This window comes from Mauremys mutica, chromosome 11, assembly GCF_020497125.1.
Source record: "Mauremys mutica isolate MM-2020 ecotype Southern chromosome 11, ASM2049712v1, whole genome shotgun sequence".
Classification (NCBI taxonomy): Eukaryota; Metazoa; Chordata; order Testudines; family Geoemydidae; genus Mauremys; species Mauremys mutica.
This window is the reverse complement of record NC_059082.1, coordinates 45,203,822-45,231,246: the sequence shown is the minus strand read 5'-3', so window position 1 is coordinate 45,231,246 and position 27,425 is coordinate 45,203,822. Positions and strand designations below refer to the sequence as shown.

The window sequence follows — 27,425 nt, the reverse complement described above, 5'->3', positions numbered from 1 at the left end:
CAGGAGGGAAATGTGCTTTAGAGATTGTAGATGCATCAGCCTGGTTCCCCCTCCCATGTAGCTATCCTGAACTCCCACTCCTTGTAATAGGTTTGCCTGAGCCAAGCATCCCATGGAGCAGTCTTAATTCATTTTCCATAAAATTAAGGTAATACTTCACACGGGCATTAAATTCCAAAATGCAGATCAGGGAGGCAGGAGCTGGGGGTGAACAGGAGTGTTATAGGGTGCACCAGGCATTAGCAGACCCTGATCCAAACCAAATGCCATCAGAGCTGGGCACCGGACCAGGGTGAGTTCCTGAGGCTCCCATCCCAGCCACAGCATCACCCACAACTGGTGTTTGAAAGCAGCAGCCAGTCCTTTTTATCTGGCCTTCGGGGCCCTGATTGGCATGTCCATGCCCTTCTAGCCACCGGAAGATCAAGACTCACTGGTTCCACCAGCAGCTGAGCCTGGGAGGCCCCTCTCTCTTGCTGGTCCTCTCTTCCACAAGGAGGGCCGGCTCTAGGTTTTTTGCCGCCCCAAGCAAAACATTTTTTGGCTGCCCCCCCCGCCCCCGACATGAGCCCCCCCCGCCCACCAGTGCCCCCCACTCACACCCCCTGTTGCCCCAGCACTGGGCTCCCCCCCAAATGTGGGATCCGCTACCAGCACACTGCAGCCAAGCCCTGGCCCAGCTGCGACTCTGTCCCCATGCGGGTGGAGCTGCTGGGCGGCGCGGAGCGGGAGTACTTCCAGGTGGCGGCGTGGCTACGGGGTGGCACAAAGAACACGGCCCCCCTCCCTGGGCTTCACAGCACTGCTGGTGGCCAAGGTGGATCAGTTCATGCTCACCGCCCTCACCCCCGACATGCTGGCGGCCGAGGACCTGGAGAGCCCCCTGGACCTGCTGCTCTTCAGCCCCCCGGCAGGAGGGAAGGTGAGGATCTCTGGCTGTGGGGCTACCTGCTCAGCAGCGACGAACCCAGCCAGCCGCTCACCTCCTCACACACTCCAGGAGCCCCTCGCCGCCATCGCAGCCCGGGCTCGGCTCCAGGAGACCCCGTTTCCCTCCCTCCCCAGCTCCTCACACACACTGGGTAGGGCCGCCCAGAGGATTCAGGGGGCCTGGGGCAAAGCAATTTTGGGGGCCCCTTCCATAAAAAAAAGTTGCAATACTATAGTAACATGTATTTGGAAATGTAAAAAATAACTAGTGAAAATTAATTTGTAATAATTTGAAAATACACCAAATACATTATTTAAAAACATTAAATGCTTTACTGGTCTGTATACATTTGCAATTACATAATGGGCTGTTGCTGGGTGATGGTGATGGTTGGTGCCAATGGGCTGTCACTGCCTGGAGGTGGTGCTGCTGTTGCCCAGGGCTGGGTGGGGAGCTGGGCTCTGGGGGGTGCCCGGCTCACAGGGGCTGGGCTCAGGACTGTGAGGAGATGGGGTCGGAGGTTGTCTGGCTCAGAGGGGCTCGCCTCAGAGCTGGGGGTCTGGGGTGGGGGGGGATGGGGTCGGAGGGTGCCCAGCTCAAAGGGGGCTGGGCTCGGAGCTGGGGGTCTGGGGTGAGGGAGATGGTGTCGGGGGGTGCCCACCTCAGAGCAGCTGGGCTCAGAGCTGGGGGTCAGGGCTGTGGGGGGAATGGGGTCAGGGGGGTGTCCGGATCAGAGGGGCTGGGCTCAGAGCTGGGGGACAGGGCTGTGGGGGGAATGGGGTCAGGGGGGTGTCCGGCTCAGAGGGGCTGGGCTCAGAGCTGGGGGTCAGGGCTGTGGGGGGAATGGGGTCAGGGGGGTGTCCGGCTCAGAGGGGATGGGCTCAGAGCTGGGGGTCAGGGCTGTGGGGGGAATGGGGTCAGGGGGGTGTCCGGCTCAGAGGGGCTGGGCTCAGAGCTGGGGGTCAGGGCTGTGAGGGGGAATGGGGTCAGGGGGGTGTCCGGCTCAGAGGGGCTGGGCTCAGAGCTGGGGGTCAGGGCTGTGGGGGGAATGGGGTCAGGGGGGTGTCCGGCTCAGAGGGGCTGGGCTCAGAGCTGGGGGTCAGGGCTGTGGGGGGAAATGGGGTCAGGGGGGTGTCCGGCTCAGAGGGGCTGGGCTCAGAGCTGGGGGTCAGGGCTGTGGGGGGAATGGGGTCAGGGGGGTGTCCGGCTCAGAGGGGCTGGGCTCAGAGTTGAGGGTCAGGGCTGTGGGGGGAATGGGGTCAGGGGGGTGTCCGGCTCAGAGGGGCTGGGCTCAGAGTTGAGGGTCAGGGCTGTGGGGGGAATGGGGTCAGGGGGGTGTCCGGCTCAGAGGGGCTGGGCTCAGAGCTGGGGGTCAGGGCTGTGAGGGGGATGGGGCCGGGGGGGTGCCCAGGTCCGAGGGGCTGGGCTTGGAGATGGGGGTCAGGGCTGGGCCTGGGGGGTAATGGGGTCGGGGGGTGCCTGACAACCACCTCCCTGAGACCCCCCCAATCCAGCCCCCCCTTCCCTGGCCCCTGACCACCCCCACAGAACCTGTGCCCCCTGAGTATCCCCAGGACTCCCTGCCCCTTAGCCAACCCCCCGGCCCCGGCTGCTTACCCCCGGCTCACTGCGCGCCTCGAGAAGCGGCCCTGCCCAGCGAGGCAGCCGCATGGCTCCGGAGGGGGCTGAGCTCTTCCCCGCTCAGAGCCGCGTGGTGAGGGGGCGGGGCTGAGCTCAGCTGCCTCCGCTTGGCCCGGAGCTCGCAGCCCCGCCCCCTCACCACGCGGCTCTGAGCGGGGCGGAGCTCAGCCCCGCCCCAGCCAGGCGGCTGCTGCGCTGTTTAGGACCCGGGCGTGAACAAGCGGAGGAGGGGCGGCCCGTCTTCTGCAGCCAGGCGGGGCCGCGCTACCGGTAAGGGGCCATCCCTCTCCCCCAAGCGGAGCCGGTAGCGCAGCCCTGCCCCAGCTGCAGGGGACGGGCCACTCCTCGGCTTGCAGCAGCAGGATGAGCTGGGGCCCCAGCCTTTTGCCGCCCCCTATATTTTGCCGCCCTAGGCACCACTTGTTTTGCTGGTGCCTAGAGCCGCCCCTGTCCACAAGGAAAGTTTCATAGGGCAGAGTGCCCCAGGGCATCTGCCATGGGGCAGCAGATGCCTGCTGCACCCCATCACACTCTTATCCCCCCAACTTCTGCCTCTACCCCTTCTGCTCCTATCCACATATCCCACACCCCAGCTCCTTCCCTCCCCCTCTCTGCACCTATACACCCCTCCCCCTACTCCCATCCATCCCTCCACCAACTCCTGTCCCCCTCCCCCTCTGCTCATCCCCACCCTCCAGACCCTGCAACCTCCTGCCCCATTCTTCTCCCCTCTGTGTGTCAGTCAGGTGGCATTCTCCTTCTCTGCCTTGCTGCCAGGGGAGAGCATCAAGAGCCCAGGACAAACAGACTCCCTGTTCTCAGTTCCTATGGCCAGGAGAAGTAATTGCGTGGAGTCCCACTCAGCTGCTGCAACCTCAGGATGGAGCATGCTCAGTCAGTCTCAGGGGATGCTAGATGTGTTATGCCACTAGCACACAGGATCTGGGAGAGGGTGGAGCATGCTCAGTGCAAACAACCTTCAGAGATTTTAGCTGCTAAACTAGATTTTGCAGAGGCTCAGAACTTGTCCAAAATTTGGCTACCTTTCATGGAGATGGCAAAAAGCACATCCACGGCACCAGGGCAGCTCCTCTGCCAAATCTGAGTCCCTGCTTCAGTTGTATTTTTTGTTTTTATCATGGACAAAACAATGTATTTCCCCCTAACCTTGTTCTTGGAAATAGCTGAACCATTTTAGCTGAAACTTAAGAACAAAAACAAAAGACCCAACAACATAATCAGCCTGAGGCAGACATCTGACATGGGGAATTTCAGACCAAACTGTTAAAGTTTGGCCAAGTGATAAGAAACCAAAACCAGGGTTTTATAATGGGAAATGTTGGGCAACCTTACCTATAAATGCTGCTACCTGCTGTCTATAATTAACTGGCTAGTGTATGTACACACAACATACTGGATGGAATCAAATTGCTCAACAGTATGTCATACACTCTGCACTGCTAACAGATTAGCCTCTGACTCCTGTTATAGGCATCTGTATGGGTCCAGATCCTGCTGATCCTCCTGTTATAGGCACCTTTGTTTTTGGAGCAGGAACATCTGATGCCTTGCCTTACTGTTGCAATGATGACCTAGAGGGCCACAGTGGCACAGCACTGTGGACACAGCCTGTCTATATCAGGATGTGAAGAGGCAGGAGAAGTGAGCTGGAGAGCAGCATGGAGGATAGACAAAAAGTAGGTTTTTAGGAATGCAAGAGTGATGCTGTGTGTTAACACACTGACAATAACAAAGCTCTGGGTAGCCAAGCACACGGTGCATTTTATGGTGTAGCACAGCATTTTTTCATTTTCACAATGAAACCTGAAACCCTCAAAGGAAACTCACCTGATCTTAGGTTTTGTTGCAGACCTGAGCCTTAGACCAGAATAATTGAAATTTCATGAACGTTTCTGAACACAGGACCAGCTGGGATAACAAATCCACAGCTCCTTAAGGATGTGACTTAAACCCAGGTGATGTCCAGCCATTTCAGATGATCATTTTCATGTATTTGTACCCAAACCTCAACTGGTCCAAACCCCAAATGAACACACAAATACCCCCAACTATAAAAGCCATCTGCACTCAGCCCTGATGCAGATGTTTGCTCTAGTAGCAGGTTATTGTGAGCTTCCTATGTGCCCCCTCCTGAACCTGGATTTGAACCCAGGCTTTCTGACTCTGTACATTCCTGTTCCTGTGGCAGAGGCAAATCACCTAAACCAAAATGTTCACAAGTGGCCACTAGCTGTGTATGGCTTGTTTTCTGGGTGTTCAAGGTGAGATGGCCATGGAGGTGCTAAGCGCTCACAGTTGAAGTCTGGGAACTGAGCTTTGGACATCTAAAGTGCAATAAAAATGTGAGCTATTCCAAAGACTCAGGCCCATGGTGTCTCTAGTTGGGCACCAACAATTAGTGGCCACTGTTGGCAATTTTGACCTTTACTCTGTGTTTCAGTTGTCCAGCCTTAAAATGGGAATAATAAAACCACCTAATCACACAGGAATGTTGTAAAGATACGTTCATTAATGTTTGGGGAGTGCTCAGATACTATTGTGAAAGCACCATACAAATGCCCAGGAGGAAATTAATAATTCTGTATTCATTGCAGGATTTGGATGGCATGTGGGCCACACACTGAATGAGGAGGATTAAAAAAAATATTGAAGAATTCCTCATTCACTGAAGGCAGCAGGGGTCTTGTGGAGGAAGTGGTATGTGATTGTGTCATTAAAGACTGTATCATCATGTGTACATACACAGGGGCTGGATTAAGGTGACACATGCAGCCTTAATTCTGGCATTTCCTAACTTTTGATTGCTGAAATGTGAAACCTTAGTGTTCTTTTAACATAGTGTTTTGGGGGATGTAATTATATAGCTCACGGCATTCCAGGTATGTATAACACACTACGGAGAGAGTGAAAGCCTGGTCCATGCTTTAAGAAGCTGCAGTCGAAGGGAGGTGCAGCAAGAGGTGATGCAAGGAGGATAGATGACATTGGACCAGGGTCACTGTGAGAAAGAAATAGGGTTTGGAGATGGGATTCGGAGGAAGGATGCAGGTTGTGTGGTGGACAGGCCCAGGGATTAGTCCTCACCTACCACTGATGAGCAGCATTATGAACCTCCAGAGACAAGCTAGGTGACCCCTCCTTCCCCCTGCAGGGAGGAGCTGCCTTTCACTGAGTTTGTCCATTGGTATGCCTTGCTCTTTCCTAACCTGGCCCTTATTTTAGAGATCTTCCAGGGGAGGCTGGGGGCATCTGAAAGCAGGACAGTGAAACTGATGGAGAGAGGCTCCTCTGAGGATGCATCTACACTGCATCTGCGACAGTGCTTCCCAGCTCAAGCAGACAGACATGCTCCCTCTGCTTAGGCTAGCTGTAACCAAGAGTAGCATGGGCAGGGCTTGGGCTAGCCACCAGCCTCCAATGCAGCCTGACCAGTGAATACTTGGGTATCTAGCCTGAGCCACTGCCCACGTTACCCCCGATATGCAGCTAGAGCAGACCTAGTGTATGCCTGCCAACCCGAGCTGGCTGCACGCTCCCAGCTGCAGTAGTGGCTCCCTGACGCACACATGCGCCTACCTTGTTCTGAATCACACTACTATCGTTACTCTTCCTGGGAGCTGCCTCTGGGTACCCCAGCTCCTTGCAGCTGGAGGGCTCACTGCTGTGTGTTTTCACAGATGAAGGGCTTAAAAGGGCTGATTGCCTCCTTGAGCCCAGCAGCTCTGAGGTTCTGCTTTGTGCAGTGTGCCAGTGCCACATGGCCTGAGTCTCCTCTTACTCCCAGCAGTGAAAATCAGACCAGCCTATGACCAATGTGGTGGGAGAGGAGACTCTTACCCCTCCGTGACTGCAGCAGGGCAGAGTCCACATGGGCATGGGAGAGCAGTGGTTCTCAACCTATTTACCATTGTGGGCGCCATCCAATACTACCTGTGTGGCCCTGAGGATGTCACATGGGCCGCCGGCTCTGTGCTGATTGGGCTGCAAGCAGCCCATGGGCTGCAGGTTGGGAACCACTACCTGAAGGGAGGGCATGGGCACCTGTGCAGCAGGGATGTAGCTGCCTTACAGTCCATGGTAGGTGGGTGTGTTCAGGGCTGTGTGTGAAACCTACGGGCCTCTCTCTGGAGCGCCACACAGGCCCCTCCCTCCCCTGCACTTTTGTGGTGGCCACAAGAGGCTGCTGTTACGTGGCTTCTTTGCAGGGGAAGAGCAAGGCCTTGGGTGGCCACAGCCGGGTGGGGATTTGCCCTGGGAATGTTCATTAATTCATGAAGCACCATGTAACTGGTGAGTTGGGTCCGGTGGTACACATGGGGAAACTGAGGCAGTGAATGTGACTTGCCACAAGGCCATGCTACCAGTTTGTAGCAGAGGCAGAATTAGGCTCCAGGTATTCCTGTCAAGCAGGCCTGTGTGCAGCCCACCAGACAAGATGCCTTCGGGCAGCGCAGACAGGGGCTATAGTCCCAGCTCTACCATTGGCCGCGGGGGGACGCGGCATGGTTCTGCCCCTCTGTATGCCTCAGTTTCCTGCCTGTCAAATGCCACCGCCCTCCGTTGCGCAGTGGCCCAGCTGGAGCTGACCAGCCCTGCAGCCAGCCGGGGACTGGAGGGGTTCTCGCCTGGCAGAGTCGGGCGCTGCCCCTCCGCCGCAGGCGGCCAGGCGCGCTCTGCCCCTTTAAGCGCCGGCTGCTTTGCCTGGCTCTGCCCCCTCGCTGACAGCACCAGCCACACGCCCGTGCGCGGAGCACCGGCCGCGGGCTGCAGGCGGCACCAGCCCGGCTCCAGGCAGGACGCGCGGCGCGCTCCCACTGCAGCTCCCTCCATGGCCGCCCCTGCCCGCGCGGAGCCGGGCGCGAGAGGCCGGGCAGCAGCCTCCCGGGGCAGGCGAGAGGGCGGGATCTGAGCCGCTCGCCGCCGAGCCAGCCGCTGGGCCCCCCGCCATGTGGGCAGCTCCGGCGCCCCCCCGCCAGCAGCCCAGCCTGGGGCCGAGCCTCGCGCTCAAGGAGCTGCCGCTGCTGCCGTGCCCAGCCCACTAGCTCCGGCGAGCCGCGGGGCCCCCATGAGGGCGGTGTGTCGGCCGGAGACCCTGGCACCTGTGGAGCGGCCCGGGGCCTCAGTGCGCACGATGGGCCACCGGAGCGAAGGCGGACGAGTGGCACTGCACCGCGGCGCTGGCGACTGGGGGAGCGCGGCCGCCTCCCCCGCACACGGCGTGGCAGCTCCCCTCCTCCTGTGAGCAGGTTCCGCTCCTCCACTCGCGGCGATCCAGCCAGAATAACAACAGGGCGCTCCCCTCCCCCGCCCGTCTCCCCTGTTCGCGTTTCCTGCCCGCCGGCAGGCTCTACTCCAGGGGGCGAGGAGGGGACAGATCAGGATGGCATCTCCCGGGAGCGGCAGCCAGGAGGAGCCGCGGAGTTGGCCCTGGTGACCCCGGGGCAGCCGCAGCCGGAGCCCCTGCGCTGGAAACGGGAGAGCCGGACCGGTTTTGCTCGCAGCTGGGCTAGTAAGTGGCTGGTTTCCGTGGCTTGTGGCTCTCGCGGGGTGGCTGATAAATAAACTTTGCTGTAGCAGAGCCGCCGGCCCGGCGGCGTTTGACAGGCCGGTGTTGTGTCGTTACACTGGTGCGGCGCCCCAGCTGCGCGCAGAGCCGGCAGCCAGAAACTGGGGTGCAGCCTCCTCGTTTAACCTCCCCCAGCGATGGGGGCTCGTGGCTGGATACGGCGCTAGGAGGAGCAGGGCATGGAGGGAGTCCCGGGGGCGGGGGAAGGGGGACTGGTTCCTTTTGCTGACACGAACAATCCGTGCGGAGCCGGCTCCAAATCCGGGTCACCTCCCCCCACTCAGGAAAAAAAGGGTCGGGGATGGGAGGGGGGACCCTTGCGATCCTGGCTCGGAGGCTGGCGCCCCGGGGTTCTGGCTCGGGGGCTGGGCTCCGGGCGCTCCGCTGGCTCTGGCAGGGATGGATGGGGCGAAGCTGTCCCGCCCCGCACAGCCAAGGGCCAGCCCGGCCCTCGGGGCCCCTGTCCGGCTCGCACCGTGACGCGCTGCTGGTCTCTCTCCGCAGGAGGCCGGCGGACCCCCGAGCCCCAGGACACCCGCCCCAGCCGTGGAAGTCTCCGTGGATCTTGCGAGGCGTTTTCCGAGCTCGCCCCGCTGCGAATATCCCAGAATCATCGTTCGCTGCCCTTGAGCCAAGTGGGCGAAGCTCGCCCGGACAGGTGGCCGCCGTGCCCGGAACCGGCCCAGGGGGGCTCCGTGCGCGGCACAAGCGAGGCGGGGAGGCTGAGCAGGTGGAAGAGGCGGCGCTGCTTCCAGTGTCTGCGGGACATCCGGAGCTATGCCCTCTCCGGCGAGCCGGCGAGCCCCGGGCAGACGGGCAGTGCCCGCCCTCTCTCGCTAGCCGGGAGCAGGGAAAGGATCGCTCTGGGCCCGTCTGCCAGTGGATCTCCCACGGCCATCGGCTGAAGGCGGCTCCCTGCACCCGGGCAGCGCTACAGTCCCATGGCCATGCGGCTGGGTCCCCGGCGCGGAGCTCGCTTAGTCTTGCCCCGCGCCCCGCTGCTGTGAGCGGCCGGTGCGGAGAGCGGCGGGAGGCAGAGCGCGGCTGCGGCTCTCTGGCGCGTGGGACGTTAAGATGGTGAGCTCTCCCCGGCCTAGAGGGGCTCCGCGGAGGCAAGGCCAGGCTGGGGGAGAGCAGCATGGACAGCGCCGGGCGCCCAGGCAGCTTGTGAAGGATGAGCTCCGGGGGCTCGCAGGACACGCAGCCCAGTGAAGACCCCGCCGGCGGTAGCAGCAGCGAGAGAGAGCGGATCAGGTGCCGCATGAAAATGGTGATCGGGCAGCTGGAGGGAATCCTGCAGGAGCTCAAGGAGGTAGCCAAGGAGCTCCGGGAGGTGAGCGCCGCTGGGGCGGGAGCGCCATGGGGAGCCCCAAAGCGGGCCAAACTTCCAGGCTTTGCCATGCCTAAAGAATTCCCCTCATGGAGCAGGGCTGGTTCGGAGAAGCAAACCGTTGTGGGCACAGCCTGTGTGTGTGGTACTGTGTGTCTGTCTGCTGCCTCCCCCGCCCCTATTGTTAGTGCAGCCTGTGTGTGTGTGTGTGTCCATCCCCTCCTCTATTGTGGGTACAGTGTGTGTGTCTCCCTGGCCCTATTGTGGGTACAGCTTGTGTGTGTGTGTAGGGAGCAAATTAGATTCCCCTATTGCCCTGAACCCCAGACAGTCAAATCACCAGTGCATATCCTGACTGCTGTCTGATTTGCACTCTTTGGCAGAGAAGTCCATGACCCCCCCACACACCATGTCAGTGGAAATCCGGCCCCCATTTCTGTGCCTTCCTCTATCTCCAGGTTCAGGATAGCCTTTCACAGAAGAGGTGATGCCCCCCAAATGAGCGAATGCAATAGCTCAGTCCCAGCAGTGCCCTTAGCATGGCCACCTGTGCCTGTTTTGTATTTATGGTGGATGATTTCCAAGAAGCAAGAAGGGCTCCCGATTGCCCTTGACTCCATTGACTTCAATGCCATGGGCTGCCCAGCGCCACATAGACTCAGGCCCAGTGTAGCGCTAAGGGCATCTGATCCCTAGTGGATTGGGTTCAGTAGGACCCCGTGTGGATCAGGTCCTAATATACCAAGCTGTGCCTGTGAATCACAGAAGTAACCTAGGGTACGTCTACACTATGGGACTATTCCAAATTTGCATAAACCGGTTTTGTAAAACAGATTGTATAAAATCGAGTGCGCGCGGCCACACTAAACACATTAAATCGGTGGTGTGCGTCCACGGTCCGAGGCTAGCGTCGATTTCTGGAGCATTGCACTGTGGGTAGCTATTCCGTAGCTATCCCATAGTTCCCGCAGCCTCCCCCGCCCCTTGGAATTTCCAGGTTGAGATCCCAGTGCCTGATGGGGCAAAAATCATTGTCGCGGGTGGGTCTGGGTAAATGTCGTCAGTCACTCCTTCCTCTGGGAAAGCAACGGCAAACAAGCATTTCGCGGCTTTTTTCCCTGGATTGCCCTGGCAGATGCCATAGCATGGCAATCATGGAGCCTGTTTTGCCTTTTGTGCCTGTCACCGTATGTGTACTAGATGCCGCTGACAGAGGCGATTCAGCAGCGCTACACAGCAGCATGCTTTTGCTTTTGCATGACAGCAGAGATGGTTACCAGCCATACTGTACCATCTACCAATCCATAAATTGGTAAAAAGATGATCATGGTTACCAGTCCTTTTGCACTGCACCATCTGTTGCTGTCATAAGTGCCCCTGGCTGCTCTTAGCCAGGGGCACAAAAGCCAAAATTGGGAATGACTCCCTGAGTCAATCCCTCCTTTTTGATATCTAAAAATAGAATCAGTCCTGTCTAGAATTTGGGCAAGTGTACTAGAGAACCACTGTATCATAGAACCAGAGAGCACAGCTGCTCTGTGTCAGATCCAGCAGAAATTATGAGCTGTATGCTATTCACAGGGGGTGCTCCTGCAACAACCCCACCTGTTGATTCCGTTCTTCCCCCAGCCTTCCTGGGCTACCGTAGCATTGTCCCCCCACTTGTGTGATGAAGTAATAAAGAATGCAGGAAGAAGACACAGTGACTTGTTAGTGAGAAATGAGTGGAAGGCAGCCTCCAGCTGCTATGATAGTCCAGACAGGACAGTAAGGAGTGTGGAGGAGAGGAGCCCAGCATCCCTCTGCTAGTCCAGGGGCAATTGAATCTTTTCTTTACACATGAAGGGTGGGGGCTGATGGAGCTCAGCCCCCTGCTGCTATGATGACAATGGTTATCAGCCATATTGTACCATCTACCAGGAAAAATTAGGACCAGGCACCCTTGATTGACCTTATCGATGCTAGTCAGCATGGTTACCAGTCCTTTTGCACTGCCCCATGTGCCAATAGGCTGATGATGAGGACGGGTACCAGTCATTTTGTACCATCAGCCACCCATGGCGGGGGTGGGGGGAGCAAGGATATTGGCGTTGAGTGCTGCAGCATCGCATCTATCTGCAGCATTCAGTAAAGATAGGGTGACATGTAAAAGAGTCAAGAGAGGATTGTTTTCCCTTTCACTTCTGGGGGTGGGTGGGGGGGGTGCGTAGATTGCCGAGCTATGCCCTGACCCACTGCGGACACTGTGTTTGACCCTAGAAGCATTTGGAGCTCAGCCAAGAATGCAAATACTTTTCGGAGACTGCAGGAACTGTGGGATAGCTTGAGTCCTCCAGTCCATGAGTGTCCATTTGATTCTTTGGCTTTCCGTTACGCTTGTCACGCAGCAGTGCGCTGAGCCCCTGCTATGGCGTCTGTCTGGAGATTTTTTTTAAATGATTTTGAATTTCGTCTTCTGTAACGGAGCGCTGATAGAACAGATTTGCCTGCCCTTACAGCGATCACATCCGCATGGTCCATGCGGGAGCTCTTTCTTTATTTTGATTTTTAACTGCATCGCCACCCGTGCTGATCGGAGCTCCACGCTGGGCAAACAGGAAATATTCAAAAGTTCGCGGGGCTTTTCCTGTCTACCTGGACACTGCATCCGAGTTCAGATTGCTGTCCAGAGCGGTCAGTGGTGCACTGTGGGATACCGCCCGGAGGCCAATACCGTTGATCTGCGGCCACACTAACCCTAATCCGATATGGTAATACCGATATTAGCGCTACTCCTCTCGTTAGGGAGGAGTACAGAAACCGGTTTAAAGAGCCCTTTATACCGATATAAAGGGCCTCTCAGTGTGGACGGGTGTGGCGTTAAATCGGTTTTACGCTCCTAAAACCGGTTTAAACGCCTAGTGTAGACCAGGCCCTAGACATTGCACCTGTGTGAACAGTGTAGTAGAGCTAGTGTTGTTTGGGTTCCCCACTGGATGTTATGACTTGCTGTTCTTTGGACTGTTAAGTGCTGCAGTCGGGTCATTTTTTTACATTTAATTTCCTTGCCTTCTTTAAAGAAAAGGGGGTGGAAAGAGGAGACACATTCCCTGTTCTTAAATGATACAAATAGGCATTACTTCCTTAAGGTTGATCTGATGAATCCGATTGAATGTTTAGCTACAGTTTGCTGCATGCTGCCCTGGGTGACGAGAGTAGCAGCCTGCCAGTTTGGCATTGTGAAGACTGGATCTTTGCAGCAGAAAGAGAGAAACTTAATGATTTGGGGAGAGGGAGAATTAATTGGGAGTTGGCATAAAATTGTAGAATGCAGCAAATCTCATAGAGAAACCCTGAAATCAAAGGATCCAGGAGGCCCGCACCTAACCCTCAGGCCAACAATTCTCCTGTCCCCCATACAAGTGAATTTTGCCATGGATGCAAGTTATTTCCAACCTCCCTTGGCTGGTTTGTCCAAGTGGCAGGCCTGCATCTATCAGGCCGGGCAGGAAGCAAGTGCTCTGATGTCACAAACTGGGTGGTGCATCAATAGGGTCTGCTAAAATCTCAAGGCCAGATTCTCAGCTGGTGTAAATCAGTGTAGCTCTGTTGATTCCCACAGCCTTTTGCTGGTTTACACCAGCTGAGGATCTGGCCCTTAGATGGTGAATGAGCATGCTCCAGGGTTTTTGTTCCACTTCCCCGGCCATGAAGCAGCAGTAGCTGAAGGGGCTGGCTCAGCTTTTCCAAAGGGTGTGGCACCAGCTGTGGGCAGAAATTTGGGACATTTCCCTGTGTGAAAATAGAAGCTCCTACTGGGAATCATTTGGGCATGACTAGCTTTCTCTATAACGTGTCCATGAGAAAACATACTGAGCCACATTCAACTCTGGCTGAGCTCCAAGGGTATCTTTCTTTGCTCTTGCTGCCCGTCCTCCCAAGGCTGGATTGTGCCAAGGCCTGTGTGGTGCGCAGCATTGCAAGGAATTCCCCTCCCAAACCTTGCACCCCTGTGCAGGGGAAATGCATAGAATGGCTGGGAAGCAGAGCCCGCTGCTCCAGGGACCTGATCCAAACCATTGGAGTCAATGGGATTCTTTCCATTGACTCTAGTAAGCTTTGGATCAGACCCCATCTTAGGACTGCTGGCAACACTAATGATGTGGCAAAGGCAGGGCCATGGATGCAAAGGGGAGTGCACACAGCTCGCAGTCAAAGTGGGGAGGAGCTGATTGAGCCAGCCAGCTAGCCAGATCCTCACTTGGCATTGGAAGCCGTATACCTCTCCGTGCCTCTTCTTGGCCAGAGCTTACAGCCACAGTCCAGCTCTGGTGCCTTGCCCAAAATAACCCACCCTGGAAAATAATAGCACAGAGCTTTAAAAAAACAGCCAAGGCTCAATGACAGTGTGGGGAGATGCAAGCAGCAATTGGATAGGAATCTGTGGGGTAAATGCTGCTGCACTTATCCCTTGGCTCACTGGAATTCCATTGAGGTGAAGAATCTGTGGGCATGAAGGTTGAAAAGGGTTTGCAGAGACAGAGGGGCAGGTTGCTTATTGTGGCATGTTGCTTTGCATCTCTCTCTCTCCTGACTCAGCCCAGCCTGTGCTGTGGGAGGTGCAGGCAGCAGGAGAAACCCTGCATGTCTGAGCAATGATCAAACCCTTCGTGAATTACTGCTTTCAGCACCAGAGAGTCAGTGAAACACAGGCAGTCCCCTCTTTGCCCTAAGGGCCACTTTGGAGCTTAGAAGGCATCATGCACCATCAGGACCATCCAGTTGGTATTTGCCTATGGGGTCACATTTGATTTGTTGGGGGGCCGTTAGGCAAACTTGTAGCCCTGCTGTGGAGATGCAGTTGGCCAGAATCATGGGTGGCTTAATGGAAGGAAAAGGCCAGCCAGCTAGCCATGTGTTATGTGACTAACAGCTAATCCTTCTCCCCTTTGGAGAGTGATTGATACCTGCCAAAGGGGAAGATTAGAAATGATAACACTAGGGAGCAGAGCTAGGGCTTGGTGGGAAGGCGAGAGAAAGCAGGAGCATAGGTAGCTGCTGTCCTGTGGCTGGAAACACAATAATCGCTCTAGAAGAGAAATGTCTTTCAGCCCCCCAGAAAGGAGGCTGGGCCATGTGGTTAAGGCATGGGAAGGTGTTCTGGCCTAGTCCTGGCTCTGTGGCCTTCAGCAAGTCACTTGCCCTTTCCATGACTCAGTTTCCTCCCCCGTAAAACAGGGAGAGTGATATTTATCTGCCTCTCCAGCGGGGGCAGCTCCAGGCACCAGTGCATCAAGCGCTTGCCTGGGGCAGCAAGCCGCGGGGGGCGCCCTGCCAGTCCCTGCGAGGGCGGCAGTCAGGCGGTCTTCGGCGGGATGCCTGCGGGAGGTCCGCCGGTCCCGCAGATTTGGCGGTAATTCGGCAGTGGGAATGCTGAAGCCGCAGGACCAGCGGACCTCCCACAGGCATCCCGCCGAATCGGTGTTACCAGTGGACCTCCCGCAGGCGCGCCGCCGAAAGCCACCTGACTGCCCTGCTTGGGGTGGCAAAATACATAAAGCCGCTCCTGCTCACCAGGCTAAATCCTGTCATGTCCCTAATGTGCTTTGAGATCCTCAGAGGGAAGGGCGAAGCACTGTTCTTGTAACAAATCCTGAGAATCGGCCTAGCAGAGGGATTCAGACAGAAAGCTCTAGTAACGGAGGCTGAGCTGGGAAAGCGCCTAAAACGGGGCACCCTTGCGCTGGAGGTGATGTCAAACGAAGAGTCCCCGATGGGTTTCCATGTGGGCACGTAGCTCATGCCCACTGGAGATGATCAGATGCTCTTGCTTAGTTGGAGTCCTTCATCTCGAGGCAGGATTCTTGGCTCCTGTGTGTTTTTGACTCTGCAACTGAGACTCCTGTGAGATCCTGTCTGAACTGATAAACAGAGTGGGATGAGGTCAGCTCAGTGCAGGGATGAGGCCAGGTCAGTGATGGAATGAACACCTCCAGGGAAAAGCCTAGAGGAGGGGTTGGATGATTCAGTGCCTGAGTTGCCCTGATTCTGCCAGGTCGTGATTCTGAGAGAATGCACATGTGAGCTGAGTGGCAGAAGCCAACCCTCTTCCATCTAACTCAGGACTGAACCAATGCAGTTGCAGTGTTTAATGAGTGAGCTGTTACATGGAAATCCTGAGCACTTGTGCACTTTCAAGGCCCGTTGGAACTTTTCACAATAGCAATGTGCCTTATCGCCAACCTCCTGGCCATATGCCACTATGGCTAATTATACCCAACTGCTGCCATTTCAATCAGATGCATTTTTCTTCTTCTCTTCCTGGCTCTATAGCTATAGCTCATTGTTGCTCCAAGCTGTCACAAGTAACGCAGCTGCCCAGCCTCAGCCCGGAAGAGAGAGAATGTCAGGGGCTGCTGAAGTGTTTGCTGTATGTATTAATCTGTAACGTGTTTTGAGATCCTTCAGACTGGAAGACAGCAAGATCTGTGGGGAAAAGTGCTCGGTAAGAGCCAGTTGTCATTATTTATTAGCACACAAAGTTTCAAAGAAGCTGCCTGTTCCAAGCTGAACCCCCCAAGAGCTGGGATAAGCCTTCCTCATCCACACCTAGCACCCCAGTTTTGCCAGCAGGTTGGTCATTGTCTTCCCAATGTGAATCCCCACCTGGGAAAGTGCTTTATGGTTAAAATAGGGGACATGGTTAATGTCCATTAAGCAAAGCTTGAAGTGGCACTGGCTCCCACCTGAGATCCACATCTTGACCTACTTCTGAAAGGCTGTGCTCTGACAGGGGCTATCCTCAGCACTGGAAGCAGTGTTTTGAAAGGGCAGTTTGAAAAAGCACATTGTGCCTGACCATGGAAGCCAAGGCACACCTATGATTGCTGAATCTGAAAGGAATACAAGGGAGAATTTTTCTTCCATTTGTTTTCTTTGTGTACTTGAACCCACTTGGTGTAGAATCAGTTTCACTGATTCCATGGTATACTCCATCAGTCGTTATCTCCCTTGCAGAAAAGACCCTTCTAAACATCCGCAAAGGAGCTGAAAAACCCTTATAAAAATCTTGTAAAGGATTTAAAAAAATAATCAGAACTTGAAGCTGTTTTTTCATCTACACTGAGATCTCTGTACACAGCCCCAGCAGCTTAAAGGAGGCTTACAATGAGAGTGGATGTAATTTATGCTCACTTTAAGGCCCCTTTCATAGATTCATAGATATTTAAGGCCTAGTGGGAACATTCTGATCATGTCTGACTTCCTGCATAATGTGGCCAGAGCAGTGTACAGAGGACTGAATGTAAAGGACAATCTGGGCCATGCTGTTTGAAGGGTGCACTTGCAGAATCAAAGTTGCGGGGGTTTCAACTGGAATTACTGATTTAAAAAAAATGAGGTGGATGGTGTTCCATTGGAGAAGAACACTTGATCACCCACTCACGGACTCTGCCCACCAGTTCACCCCTGCCATGTCATAAGCAACGCTATTTGAACTGGGCAAAATCTTTCTTGAGACTCTGCACTGAAATTTTTAACCTTTTCCGTGTGTTTGTGACCCGTTTATGTTGCTGTTGCCCCAAAATTGCAGCCAGTTGCTATATTATTTATATTATACTAACACCTAGAGGCCTCAAGCGAGACTGGAAATTGTGTTAGGTGGCTTTGTGGTAGCTATTGTACAGACATCTAGTGAAAGATAGCCCCCTGCCAAAGAGTTTACAATTTAAACAGAGACAAAAGGTAAGAATGGAAACTGAGTCACAAAGAGAGGAAGTGACTTGACCAAACTCACACAGCAGCTCAGTGGCAGAACTAGGAATAAACCCCATGTCTCTTGAGTCCCAGTCCAATGCCCTGTCTACTAGACCACAGTGCCTAGCAGTTGGGGGGTTTTGAGGGAACAGCTAATAGTCAATAAATAGTGCAAAATATTTCTGTAAAGTGACTTTCACTTTTGTAATAAAACCACAAAAATGAGTTTAGAATAAAGCTTGTGAAATCAGAGCTCCCTAGCGTACCATATGACTTATGTGACCAATCAAAACAGCTAGAATTTTGACAACACACTGCTCATGTGTGAGGTACAAGCTAAGCATTCTGAGTAATGAGTAAATCGCAGAAAACTCCACTAAGGCCCCTTTACACCTCTCTGGTAAAAAGAACGAGGAGTACTTGTGACACCTTAGAGCAGGGGTAGGCAACCTATGGCACACGTGCCGAAGGCGGCATGTGAGCTGATTTTCAGTGGCACTGGCTACTGGTCTGGGGGGCTCTGCATTTTAATTTAATTTTAAGTGAAGTTTCTTAAACATTTAAAAACCTTAGTTACTTTACAGACAACAATAGTTTAGTTATATATTATAGATTTATAGAAAGAGACCTTCTAAAAATGTTAAAATGTATTACTGGCATGCGAAACCTTAAATTAGAGTGAATAAATGAAGACTCAGCACACCACATCTGAAAGGTTGCTGACCCCTGCCTTAGAGACTAACAAATGTATTTGAGCATAAGCTTTTGTGGGCTAAAACCCACTTCATCGATGCATAAAGTGGAAAATACAGTAGGAAGATATATATACACAAAGGACATGAAAAAATGGGTGTTGCCATACTAACTGTAACAAGAGTAATCAGTTAAGGTGGGCTATAATCAGCAGGAGAAAAAAAAACTTTTGTAGTGATAATCAGGATGGCCCATTTCCAGCAGTTGACAAGAAGATGTGAGTAACAGTAGGGGGAAAATTAGCATGGGGAAATAGGTTTTACTTTGTGTAATGACCCATTCACTCCCAGTCTTTATTCAAGCCTAATTTAATTGTGTCCAGTCTGCAAATTAATTCCAATTCTGCAGTTTCTCGTTGGAGTCTATTTTTGAAGTTTTTTTGTTGGAGTATTGCGACTTTGAGGTCTGTAATTGAGTGGCCAGGGAGATTGACGTGTTCTCCAACTGGTTTTTGAATGTTATGGTTCTTGACATCTGATTTGTGTCCGTTTATTCTTTTGCGTAGAGACTGTCCGGTTTGGCCAATGTACATGGCAGAGGGGCATTGCTGGCACATGATGGCATATATCACACTGGTAGATGTGCAGGTGAACGAGCCTGAATAGATATGTGGACAGAGTTGGCAATGGGCTTTGTTGCAAGGATAGATTACTGGGTTAGTGTTTTTGTTGTGTGGTGTGTGGTTGCTGGTGAGTATTTGCTTCAGGTTTGGGGGCTGCCTGTAAGAAAGGATTGGCCTGTCTCCCAAGATCTGTGAGAGTGAGGGATTGTCCTTCAGGATAGGTTGTAGATCCTTGATAATGCGCTGGAGAGGTTTTGGTTGGGGGCTGAAGAATGCCACTAACCGTCATCTCACTCTCACAGATCTTGGGAGACAGGCCAGTTCTCGCTTACAGACAGCAGATGCCATGAAAAATCACAGTTGGGCCTTGTGGGAGGGATAGCTCAGTGGTTTGAGAATTGGCCTGCTAAACCCAGGGTTGTGAGTTCAATCCTCAAGGGGGTGATTTAGGGATTGGTCCTGCTTTAAGCAGGGGGTTAGACTAGATGATCTCCTGAGGTCCCTTCCAACCCTAATAATCTATGATTCTCAGAGAAACGTCCCCATGTCTCACTGTAAAGAAAGCTGTGAAATCACTGGGGTAGTGGTAAAAAAAAAAGCAGTGAGTAAACTAATCATTTTGGCATTCTAGGCTGAGCAGTAGCCTGGCAGACATTGTGGATGAGCCGAGGTACCCATATTCTGATTTGAATTTAGGCTAGGATGACATCAGGCGAAAGCCAGAAGAGCCATTGGACTGCTTTTTGGGCACTCACTTTCACATACAAGTGACTATGCTGTGTTTTAGTCCTTATTTAATGATTTGGATAGATTTGTAAATAAAAGAAAATGTGAGTAAACTCCAGATTCCTCAGATGAGCAGTGGTACGCTCTGTTCAACCATGTGTGACGGGCTGTCCACCTCACACAAGCCTTGAGTGGGTTAGTGGGGGCTGGGGGCCAATTAACCTTAGACAGGGCACCTGGAAGGGAAACAGGGCCTGACAGGGCCTAAAGGCAGAGGAAGCCCAGCTGGGAGGAGCTGGGATAGGCATGTAAAGCCAGGAAGGCAGAGCAGCAGGAGGAGGCTGCAGAGAGGAGGCCTGTGGTCACTTCCTGGAGGGAAAGGGCATTTGTCAGAGGCAAGGAGAGGATCCGGGGGCGAGTGAGCCATGAGGTCCTGCCTGGTCTAGGGAGTCTTACAAGAGGCCTACAGGGGTGGAGTAGCCATGAGGAGCAGAGGAAGCTCCAGTTGCAAACTCAGAGATAGGGGAGGAGATAGAGGCTGAGTAGGAAGGAGCCCAGGGAATCAGCAACCAGGACTTGAGAGTGAGCAGAGCTGAATTGCTAGTCAGAGGGTCCCTGGGCTGGAGCTCACAGTAGTGGGTGGGCCTGGGTTCCCCTGCCAGCCACTGGGACGTGGCCCAGGATCTGGTGATGGAACGGAAGGCTGCCTGAGGCGGCATGTGGACAGCTGGTCCAAGAGGATTGCATAATGACCTGGCCAGAGAGTTGAGTTGCAAAGGGAGGGGTGGAGGGGTGTCACAGTGTGAATAACCAATGGTGAGCAGTGCCAGATGGGGAGAGAGCTAATTTCCTGACCTAACCACAAAGATGCACACCTGTGGTGAGTGGGGCCCTTTACACCATGTTTACCTTGGTCCACAGCCATGTATGAAATGACAATGGATCCATCTGTGGAAACTGACTTTGGGAAAGGCTTCAAAATAGAAGTGATTCCCCACCCCACCCACCACCTCATTAATTAGACATTGTTTCCTCACCCCCTAGAAATGGGACCCTGGCATCCAGGGACCTGGATTCCATTGTCAGCTTTGACTCAGGGTGCCCTTAGCCTGGAATAATTCGTAAGTAACTGTGAGACTCCATTAGTGAATGGTGAGCAAAGCAGGCAGAGATCTGCCCCTGCAAGGTGCTGAAGAAGGGTGAAATGTCATTAGTATTATCAGTGTTAAGATTTTGTTGGGTGGGGGAGGCAAATTTCTCACTCCATATGGTGTTGTTTCTGTCCCGGGGGGAATGTTACAAATGCCAGATGAATGAGCAGCAACTTGCCAGCAGCAAGGAATGTCAGCATGAGACAATAAATACCCTAACTAGAGATGAGCCCAGCCTACAAAATTCAGGCTAAGAGGGGTTCTGATACAGTGGTTTTGTGAGACCCATTATAGTCACAGGGACTTATAACAGGATGGCAGGTGGTGGGGCTCATATGGAGATGGAAAATACCGGGAGTTATAATCAGTGATGATAAAAATATTCTGGCAGGGATATTAAACCTCATGCTTCCAGGTTTAAACCAACCCTTAGCTACTGGTGAGCAGGGTGAGATCTTCAGTGGGGGCAGATTATCCCCATCTGTCTAGTGTGGGGTTCTTGTGCCTTCCTCTGAAGCAGTTGATGCTGCCCCTGTCAAAGATAGGCTGCTGAACTAGATGAACTTTGGGTCTGATCCAGTTTGTCCATTCCTATGTTCAGGTGCTTGAACCTTCTCAGAAGATGCACTGTAATCACTGCTGACCCATGCTGGGGAATGGGTTTATGAATAATACTGAGGTCTTGTAAACCTCACTTCCTGCAGGTCAGGAAAAACTTCAGGGGCCAGGCTGGTGCAATGGGGCTCCCCAGGAAGTGGGCTGGCCCATGGTATATTTGCCATGGACCTGTGGCACCATTATTAGATATCCGCTCCCTGGAAGTCCTTGTCAAATCAGCCTTTGGTTGCCCTAAAGAACCACACAGGATTCACAAATGCACAAGCTGCTTGTCTGTCAGCACAGGGCCCTCAGCAGGAGAGAGGCCCTAATGTGGAACTGTTTTACAACATGCCCATATAACTGAATGGAAATGTATAGCATTGATACAACAATGCATAAAATCCTATCCAAATGCATGAGTTGGCAGCACAGCATCCAGGCACGAAGACTCACCAAGCAGCCAGCTGGAGCTAGGAACAGACCAGAGCCCTGCTGTGCCCTGAGGTGGAGAAGCTGTGAAATGGCTTGTAGGAAACATCCTGGCCCAGGAAGCCAGGACATGAAGGGAACATCATGCAACTAAGCCACCACTGAGAGAGTCCACTAGGGGGTGCTAGCAGAGGAGGTGAAATTCCTTGGCTTCAGTTCTGTTTCTCCTGAACCTGAAATTCAAAGTGGAACTTGGGGGCTGCAGCCCCACGGGGACAAAACACAAGTTAAAGAATTGCATGAGCCTCTCTGTAACGAAACTGAAGAGAGGGGCCTGAGTCTGCACCTTGGTGTCAATATCCAAACCATCCAGCGAGGAGGGGCTAGAACCTAGGATCAGATGCAAATATTTGCAGCTAACCCTTTTTAAAAACGATCTGCTAATCCAAAACCCCAGAGCCAAATACCTGCTTGATCTGGGGGCGTTTGAAATCCAGGTCCAAAGTGTGTGTGTGTGTGTGTGTGTGTGTGTGTGTGTGTGTGTGTGTGTGTGTGTGTGTGTGTGTGTGTGTGTGTGTGTGTGTGTGTGTGTGTGTGTGTGTGTGTGTGTGTGTGTGTGTGTGTGTGTGTGTGTGTGTGTGTGTGTGTGTGTGTGTGTGTGTGTGTGTGTGTGTGTGTGTGTGTGTGTGTGTGTGTGTGTAAATGCCCCCATACAGAAACCTTTACGTTAGCGGTGTGACGATGATGGGTTCAGTCACAGAGATCCCCTTGGGACTGTCACCTGATGTGCTGAAATTACCTCTGAGCTCGTTTTCCCTGCCAGCTTGGGACTCCAGAATCCTGTCTTGTTGAGCCAGACATGCTAGCCTGCTGCAACACAGACCCAGGGTCTGGGCCATGCCCATGGAGCTGCAGACTTTAACTAAAAACATCTCAGCAGGTTACCTCTCTCCAGCACCCAAACACCTAGCTCCCAATGGGATCCAAACCCCAAATAAATCCGTTTTGCGCTGTGTAAAGCTTATACAGGGTAAATTCATAAATTGTTCACCCTCTATAACACTGATAGAGAGATATGTACAGCTGTTTTCTCCCCCAGGTATTAATTGGGTTTATTAATAAACAAAAGTGATTTTATTAAGTATAAAAAATAGGATTTAAGTGGTTTCAAGTAATAACAGCCAGAACAAAGTAAGTCACAAAAGCAAAATAAAACAAACTCGCAAGTTGAAGCCTAATACATTAAGAAACCGATTACAAGTAATATCTCACCCTTAAAGATGTTCCAATAAGCTTCTTTCACAGACTAGACTCCTTCCTAGTCTGGGCCCAATCCTTTCCCCTGGTACAGTCCTTGTAAGTTCCAGCAGAAATCTCAGGTGGTAAGCAGGGTTTTTTTCATGACTGGCCACCTCTTTTGTCCTGTACTACCCCCTTTTATAGCTTTGGCACAAGGCGGGAATCTTTTGTCTGTGCTTGTCCCCACCCCCACCTCATCAATGGAAAAGTACAAGGATTAAGATGGATTCCAGTATCATGTGACAGTCTCCATTCTTCCTGGGTCAGCCCACACATACACAGGAAGGCGTTCAGGTAAATAAACCATTTACAATCAATTGTCCTAGTCAATGGGAGCCATCAAGATTCCAAACCACCATATGGCCCACACTTTGCATAATTACAATAGGACCTCAAGTTATACTTCATATTTCTAGCTTCAAATACAAGAATGATACATGCATACAAATAGGAGGAATATATTCTGTAGGTTATAACCTTTGTTATGATACCTTACAAGAGACCTTTTGCAGAAAGTATATTCCAGCTACATCATATTCACACTCATAGGCATATTTCCATAAAACATATGGAGTGCAAGGTCACACCCTCCTCCTGAACTTACTGCCATAGTCTTGGACACTGTCCATGGTGGAGGCTGTACATGTAAAATCCCTGTTTGTCTCTGGTCACACCCCCTCCCAGTACCTTTAAACCCTAAAATGTCATTCATAGGTGTTCTAGCAAAGTTCTGGGTTTCTGGTCCCTGGGTGCCTGAAAACATGTTGGGGTGTACTATTGCTAACAGTATGCAGACAGCAATATCTGTTAAAGTGTAGGTGTCTTGGCATTTAGCCACCAATGCCATGAGGCAGTGTGCCTCAGTTTCCTCTTCCACACAGCAGTGTAGGTCTGTTATGTTCTTGCTGCTGTGCCGAGCTCTAAGCCTGTTTACAAGTATTAGCTGAGAAGCATCATGTTTGTGGTACTGTCTTGTTACCATCCCTAGAATGTACAAAATTTTTTCCCAAAAATCATGTATGTTACATTTTCACAGGGTTTGTCTATAGCATCAACTCCATTGTCTTGACCCCTAGATGAAGCAGCAAAAGATACAAGATTAACAGCCAAGTTATCACAGACAGACTCTGTTCACACAGTTTGGCTTGTTCAGGGTCCATTGCATTTCCCAATCCCTTAGTGTACCATGGTAGGTGTTCAGATACAGATTCTCCTGCTTCTTTGGAGAAGGTTCTCAATTCAGGTATATGTTTGGCATTTTGGCAAGGAAAGGGTACACTGCAACCATGCCTGCCCTCAGCCCCTCCCTCTGGAATCTCTTTGTGTTGGGCCCCACCAGCTTGTGAAGCTTCCCAAATGCAAAGTTTTTCCTTCTCCAGCCTTGAAGAGACAATCTACAAGCATAGCGGAACAACATCTTTCAGTGGAGTGCTTTGGGTTGGCAAGATCTCTTTGGACATCCCACTCTCTGTTCACAAAAGGTCAACTGGGTGGACTTTCCCCTCCAGGAGTTCTGAACCCCAGTCTTCCCTTAAAACCTGATCCAGAGGTGAGCGGTTTGGCATTTCAGATGCAGATCCTTCACCGTTCTCCTGGGGAAAAGCCTTTCTTCAAAAGGTGGGCAGACCCTCCTGTTCCCCCTCACCTTCCATCTGGACTTCCCTCTCTGGGCTCCTCTCTGAGGCAGACACCCCTCTGTCCCCCAAAAGGGAATGTGACCCTGATCCAGTTGTGGGCTTACAGCTACCAGCTGTGACAAACCCTTTACTGGCCAGCAAATTCCCGCCCCCCTTTCACTCAGCTTGGGCTCGCTTCCAGCAACAGAGGCCTTGGAGTCTGTTCCCACCGCAGCAGTCACCAGGACCCCAACTTCCATCTCTGGGATACATGTCCCTATGCACCCTAAGGCAGAGCCTGTCCCCTGCTGACCTGCAACTTCCTGGCAGTCAGCAGCTGGGAAGGCCTCCCTTTTACAAGGTGGAACACCCCCCTCCCCCAGGGAGATGATCACAGGACAGGATCTGGCTCTATCCACCCCCTCCTGCAGGGACCTGCCTTGAGCCCTGGGGCTACAGGAACTGGTCTTGACCATCCCTGCCCACAAGGGCCCATTTTCCACTGCTACAGAGGAATTAAAGAGACAATCTCCTATTTCCCCAGCAGCATATGTGACTTCACCCTCCCCCATGGGAATCTTTCAGCACAACCTTCTTGCTACTAACAAACCCTGGGACAGATTCTGCCACATCAAAAAATCATTCCCCAGTAGAAATAGTGCAAAATTGTGTGCCACCACTGCAACAGTTAGTTCAGCCTGCAAATCACCAGTTTCCACGTGTACCTTAGCTAAAGGTGCAAGGACTTTGTAACCTCCCACCAATTCTAATTCTGCCATTTTTCCTGGTAACAAATCCTTCTCATGGATCACAGGGCCGACTTTAGGCCGATTCAACCGATTCCCCTGAATTGGGCCCCGCCCCTAAGAGGGCCCCGCGCCCAAGCCCCGTTACGGTGTAGCAGCAAGAGCCAGTGCGTCGTACCGGGGTGGCCTGGCTTCCCCAGGGGGCAATTTAAAGGGCCTGAGGCTCCCAGCAGGGGCTGGAGCCCCAGGCCCTTTAAATTGCCACCAGAGCCCCACTGCTGGAGCCCTGGAGTAGGGCTGCGGGGTTCTGGGGGCTATTTAAAAAGTCCGGGGCTCCCGTTGCTTTTACCGCCCCAGCCCTTTAAATAACTGCGGGAGCCTCGCCGCGTCCCCAGGGCTCCCATGGCTATTTAAAGGGCCGGGGCAGTAGAAGCAGGGGAGCCCCGGGACCTTTAAATAGCCCCCAGAGCCCTGGGGTAGTTGGGGGGGCTCCAGATCCCTCTGCCGCCCTGGTCCTTTAAATAGCCCCCGGAGTCCCGCCGCTTCCCCAGGGCTCCCGTGGCTATTTAAAGGGCCGGGGCGGTGGAAGCAGGGGAGCCCTGGGCCTTTTAAATAGCCCCTGAGCCCCGGCCTGCTCCTGCTACCCCGGTGTGGGAGGGAGGAGGAGGGGGCACTTACCATACAGGGTGGGCTGTACCCCCCATACCCATACCCCCTGCCCGCAGCCAGCCCCTGCTGCACCCCTTGCCCGCATGAGCCCCGCACCAGCCCTGCACCCCCTGTCCTGCCTGCAGCCAGCCCCTGCCGCACCCTCTGCCCTTCCTGCACCAGCCCCGCCCCCCTGCCCTGCTGCTGCCTGCAGCCAGCCCTGCACCCCCTGCCCACAACCAGCCCCTGCTGCACCCCTTGCCCTATCTCCAGCCAACCCCTGCCACACACCCCTGCGGCCCTGCCCGAAGCCAGCCAGCCCCCCACACCCTCTGCCCATACCAGCTCTGCACCCCCTGCCCTGCCTGCAGCCAGCCCCGCACTCCCTGCCCTGTTACCAGCCAACCCCTGCCACACACCCCTGCCTGAAGCCAGCCAGTCCCGCACTCCTCTGTCTCCAGCCCTGCCAACCCATGCCGCACCCCCCTGTGGCCCTGCCTGAAGCCAGCCAGCCCACCCCACACCCAGTCTCCAGCCAACCCCACACCCCTTGCCCTGCCTGCAGCCAGACCCTACCTCTTGTCAGCCCCTGCCCTGCCTCCAGCCAGCCTCATGTCCACTGTTGCCCTGCAGTTCCCAGGGCAATAACCCTGCACACCTGCTTCAATGAGAGGGGCAGGAAGCAGCTGGGACCCACACATGTGCACACCCTAGGGTGACCAGACTGCAAGTGTGAAAAATCAGGACGGGGTGGGGGGTAATAGGATCCTATATAAGAAAAAGGCCCAAAAATCGGGACTGTCCCTATAAAATCAGGACATCTGGTCACCCTGCCACACCCCCAGGGAGTGGCGGGGACCCACACATGTGAAACGGAGCTCATTTCTAGTTCAGGCCCATCTTTTTAAAAAATAATTTTAGGTAGGGTTAACATACAGCCGTATTTTCCCAGACATGTCAGGCTTTTTGGTTCTTAAATCGCCGTCCGGGAGGAGACGGGGGTGTGGGGTGGGCTGGCTGGCTTCAGGCAGGGTCACAGGGGGCCCTGGGAAAATACGGACGTATGGTAACCCTATTGGTACAAAAAATACATACTGTGGCACATCCCTTAAATCAGAACTTTTTATAGGGAACCGGTTGCTAAGAAATGAAAGGCTTTTTTTAACATGTTTTGTTTTGTTTTTTTAGTCATTCCTGCCGGGGCCCCACCGAAAATGTTCGAATTGGGCCCTGCACTTCCTAAAGCCGGCCCTGTGGATCAGGTCTCTCTCCTGACCACAGAAATCTCTGCACCGGTATCCCTCCAACCTTAGAGCACTTTGCCATTAAGCTTAACAGCATGCATATGCTCACTGCTTGGTTGTGTAGAAGCAACCTTTACAAATCCTGTGTGGTAATAGGCAGTAGCCTGGGATACCCCTGTGCTCTGAGAAGCAGCAGTTCCATGTGTTACCTGCTGCCTGTTCCCGCTCAGCCCAGGACATTTATTCCTCAGGTGCTCAGTGGAATTACAATGATAGCACCTTCTGGGCTCCTCTGCTTGTACAGGAGATTTGGGATGAGTAACGGGAATGGGGAGGTGAACACCCAGCCTCCTTTTTCCCAGGGGTAAAACGGTGATTCTGCTTTCCACCAACCCTGTACCCCTCTGCCAGGGGTTTATGTTTAATTG

General features: G+C 53.3%; 1 protein-coding gene across 1 annotated transcript in view; it reads left to right on the top strand.

Annotated features, from left to right (window-relative positions):
- Positions 1-7,344: 7,344 nt before the first annotated feature.
- Positions 7,345-27,425, top strand: part of INSYN1 (inhibitory synaptic factor 1) — a 115,812-nt gene continuing 95,731 nt past the window's right edge. Inside the window, exons 1-2 of the mRNA XM_044980084.1 lie at positions 7,345-8,102; positions 8,664-9,492. Of these exons, the coding sequence (XP_044836019.1) occupies positions 9,334-9,492 (159 nt within the window). The 5' untranslated portion in view covers positions 7,345-8,102; positions 8,664-9,333. The remainder of the gene's footprint in view (positions 8,103-8,663; positions 9,493-27,425) is intronic.